Raw genomic sequence first — 3722 nt, 5'->3', positions numbered from 1 at the left:
ATCAGAACTGTTCTTTTGAAATTCGGCTAAGATCTGCTGCCAAGTTGTACCATGACTTCGATTCCACCCAAAGCTGTCTAACGCACAAAATTTGATAACCTTGAGTTAACCAGGTATCTTGAATTTCCACCACTGACTTAAATTAGAGTTTAGAGCAAAGCCCATGCGTATTCTTCAAGTATTTGCCTTTCAGCAAGCAATGAATATGGACTCACTTGTAGTTTATTTCATCTTCCGACATATCCTCACCGAGGCTCGCTACAAAATTGTTCAAGTCCATCACATTGCTGATGATTGTGGCTGCACCACCACTCCCCTCAAAAAAAAACATTCGACATGGTCAGTTTTTTTGAATTAAGGAATATGACATTGGTAGCCGCATAGACAAAATTGGAATTTTCACACAGTTTTCAACTATCTTACGCGAACAAAGCAAGGCGCATTTTAAAGTCAAATATTTCTCTAACAGCACTTTAGTTAGAATTATCACAATCACAATAGTAATTTGGGTGCCAATTTTGTGAACTCGCTTCATCAATCCCTAGACAGCTTTCATACGTAACGTAAGAATTTTGTAATTCGCATAAAACTGGTCGTCTTATCGGTGATGTAACTGGAAGGGTGAATGTAGCTAATGCTAAGGTCTTAAGCGGTTTGAAATTAATAAATTGCGACTAATCACGTAAACTGCAATTAGCCGAGCCCTCTGGATCCGATTGTTAACAGAATATTATCGAAGTCATAGCACATTAATACGAAATAGCCCAGCCTTATTGCGGCCAGGAATGTCAGAAAGCATAACCTTTCCAAATGAGCAATGTAGCTGATACCTCACTGAAGAATACAGTTGAAAAAATTCCAACGACTGTTGCCTTATCGGAAGGAAACTGCTTGGAAGCATTTGTTTATTTTTTGGTTCCGCTTATTTTTTTGAATTCCTTTTACTTTTAGACTGATTCATTTATCCGTATGGATATAATTTTTGACTATCTGAAAAAATCTTTCCTTTGTCTGTAATGTAGCTGTAGATAAATATCGTATCGTTTGATGCTACTCAATGGATGATCATTCTTCCCAAGTTAGGGGTGGGGGGGGGGGGGGAAAGCACCTGCAATTAGAAGTGGAACTGAAGCTAATTATCAATTTGGGCCATTAGCGTACTGAGATGCATTCACGGCAGCTCATTGGTAGGGTTATATAGGTGCACAAGACACGACAGTTTGGTGGCAGTACACGGGGCAACGAGCATATACTCTTACTCTAATAATGACAAAAGGACAGTGGTTCGTCGACATTGAAGCATAAACTTGGTGCAGACTCCATCGGTCGCCCCCTGCAAGGATTCCACAAATCGGAATCTGCAACACCACGGGCTCCTTTTCCAACACCTTCTTGACCGCCTGTGATTCTGTCGGTTTTACTGGGGGCGGTGGCATACTCGCTGAAAGTCGACCCTACAAAGACCAAAATTCACAGAGATCAAACAAAGATTATCATCTTCAAGTCAACAGCAGAAACACGGATTACTGGTGTTGCTGTAGGAAAGAATGGTTTTGCCGTCGGTGACATGGTAAATGCTTTCGACGATTCTTTCGATTGATTTTATCTGGAACTATGCATGTGCATGTATTTTCATATTTCTCCTGGAAACTGAAATTTGAAACTCGTCTATAACATGCTTCTTTGCTCTGTTGAATGTGTATTTCTAAAACTTAAGAACAGCAAGAGACTGAACCCATTAAAAGTCACCAAAAAGTCATTTTAAAATGCTTGGCAATTGAACTAGAGCTCTTTTGATCAGAACTGTTCTTTTGAAATTCGGCTAAGATCTGCTGCCAAGTTGTACCATGACTTCGATTCCACCCAAAGCTGTCTAACGCACAAAATTTGATAACCTTGAGTTAACCAGGTATCTTGAATTTCCACCACTGACTTAAATTAGAGTTTAGAGCAAAGCCCATGCGTATTCTTCAAGTATTTGCCTTTCAGCAAGCAATGAATATGGACTCACTTGTAGTTTATTTCATCTTCCGACATATCCTCACCGAGGCTCGCTACAAAATTGTTCAAGTCCATCACATTGCTGATGATTGTGGCTGCACCACCACTCCCCTCAAAAAAAAACATTCGACATGGTCAGTTTTTTTGAATTAAGGAATATGACATTGGTAGCCGCATAGACAAAATTGGAATTTTCACACAGTTTTCAACTATCTTACGCGAACAAAGCAAGGCGCATTTTAAAGTCAAATATTTCTCTAACAGCACTTTAGTTAGAATTATCACAATCACAATAGTAATTTGGGTGCCAATTTTGTGAACTCGCTTCATCAATCCCTAGACAGCTTTCATACGTAACGTAAGAATTTTGTAATTCGCATAAAACTGGTCGTCTTATCGGTGATGTAACTGGAAGGGTGAATGTAGCTAATGCTAAGGTCTTAAGCGGTTTGAAATTAATAAATTGCGACTAATCACGTAAACTGCAATTAGCCGAGCCCTCTGGATCCGATTGTTAACAGAATATTATCGAAGTCATAGCACATTAATACGAAATAGCCCAGCCTTATTGCGGCCAGGAATGTCAGAAAGCATAACCTTTCCAAATGAGCAATGTAGCTGATACCTCACTGAAGAATACAGTTGAAAAAATTCCAACGACTGTTGCCTTATCGGAAGGAAACTGCTTGGAAGCATTTGTTTATTTTTTGGTTCCGCTTATTTTTTTGAATTCCTTTTACTTTTAGACTGATTCATTTATCCGTATGGATATAATTTTTGACTATCTGAAAAAATCTTTCCTTTGTCTGTAATGTAGCTGTAGATAAATATCGTATCGTTTGATGCTACTCAATGGATGATCATTCTTCCCAAGTTAGGGGTGGGGGGGGGGGGGGAAAGCACCTGCAATTAGAAGTGGAACTGAAGCTAATTATCAATTTGGGCCATTAGCGTACTGAGATGCATTCACGGCAGCTCATTGGTAGGGTTATATAGGTGCACAAGACACGACAGTTTGGTGGCAGTACACGGGGCAACGAGCATATACTCTTACTCTAATAATGACAAAAGGACAGTGGTTCGTCGACATTGAAGCATAAACTTGGTGCAGACTCCATCGGTCGCCCCCTGCAAGGATTCCACAAATCGGAATCTGCAACACCACGGGCTCCTTTTCCAACACCTTCTTGACCGCCTGTGATTCTGTCGGTTTTACTGGGGGCGGTGGCATACTCGCTGAAAGTCGACCCTACAAAGACCAAAATTCACAGAGATCAAACAAAGATTATCATCTTCAAGTCAACAGCAGAAACACGGATTACTGGTGTTGCTGTAGGAAAGAATGGTTTTGCCGTCGGTGACATGGTAAATGCTTTCGACGATTCTTTCGATTGATTTTATCTGGAACTATGCATGTGCATGTATTTTCATATTTCTCCTGGAAACTGAAATTTGAAACTCGTCTATAACATGCTTCTTTGCTCTGTTGAATGTGTATTTCTAAAACTTAAGAACAGCAAGAGACTGAACCCATTAAAAGTCACCAAAAAGTCATTTTAAAATGCTTGGCAATTGAACTAGAGCTCTTTTGCAGTAGCTGTGCAAACATGAGAATAAAGTGAGGGCATATAATTGCTTACATCTAGAACATTTAATTACCAAAGGCTGATATTAATTGCAATTGAATGATCGGAATTTCGTTTCGGCAAGGCAAGCTCGGG

General features: G+C 39.8%; 1 protein-coding gene across 1 annotated transcript; it reads right to left on the bottom strand. All coding sequences in view use genetic code 11, as the record gives it.

Moving 5' to 3' along the window:
- Nucleotides 1-473: 473 nt before the first annotated feature.
- On the bottom strand, nt 474-2331 carry EGR_10500 (hypothetical protein; the record flags this gene model as incomplete). Its single annotated transcript, XM_024499749.1, has 3 exons — nt 474-613; nt 1568-1705; nt 2220-2331. 3 exons carry the CDS (start codon nt 2329-2331, stop codon nt 474-476), a joined length of 390 nt encoding a protein of 129 aa, XP_024345844.1.
- Nucleotides 2332-3722: the final 1391 nt, after the last annotated feature.

The sequence above is a fragment of the Echinococcus granulosus genome (assembly GCF_000524195.1).
Source record: "Echinococcus granulosus chromosome Unknown EG_S00226, whole genome shotgun sequence".
Taxonomy (NCBI): domain Eukaryota; kingdom Metazoa; phylum Platyhelminthes; class Cestoda; order Cyclophyllidea; family Taeniidae; genus Echinococcus; species Echinococcus granulosus.
The sequence above is the reverse complement of the archived record's forward strand: the minus strand, read 5'-3'. Positions and strand labels throughout refer to the sequence as shown.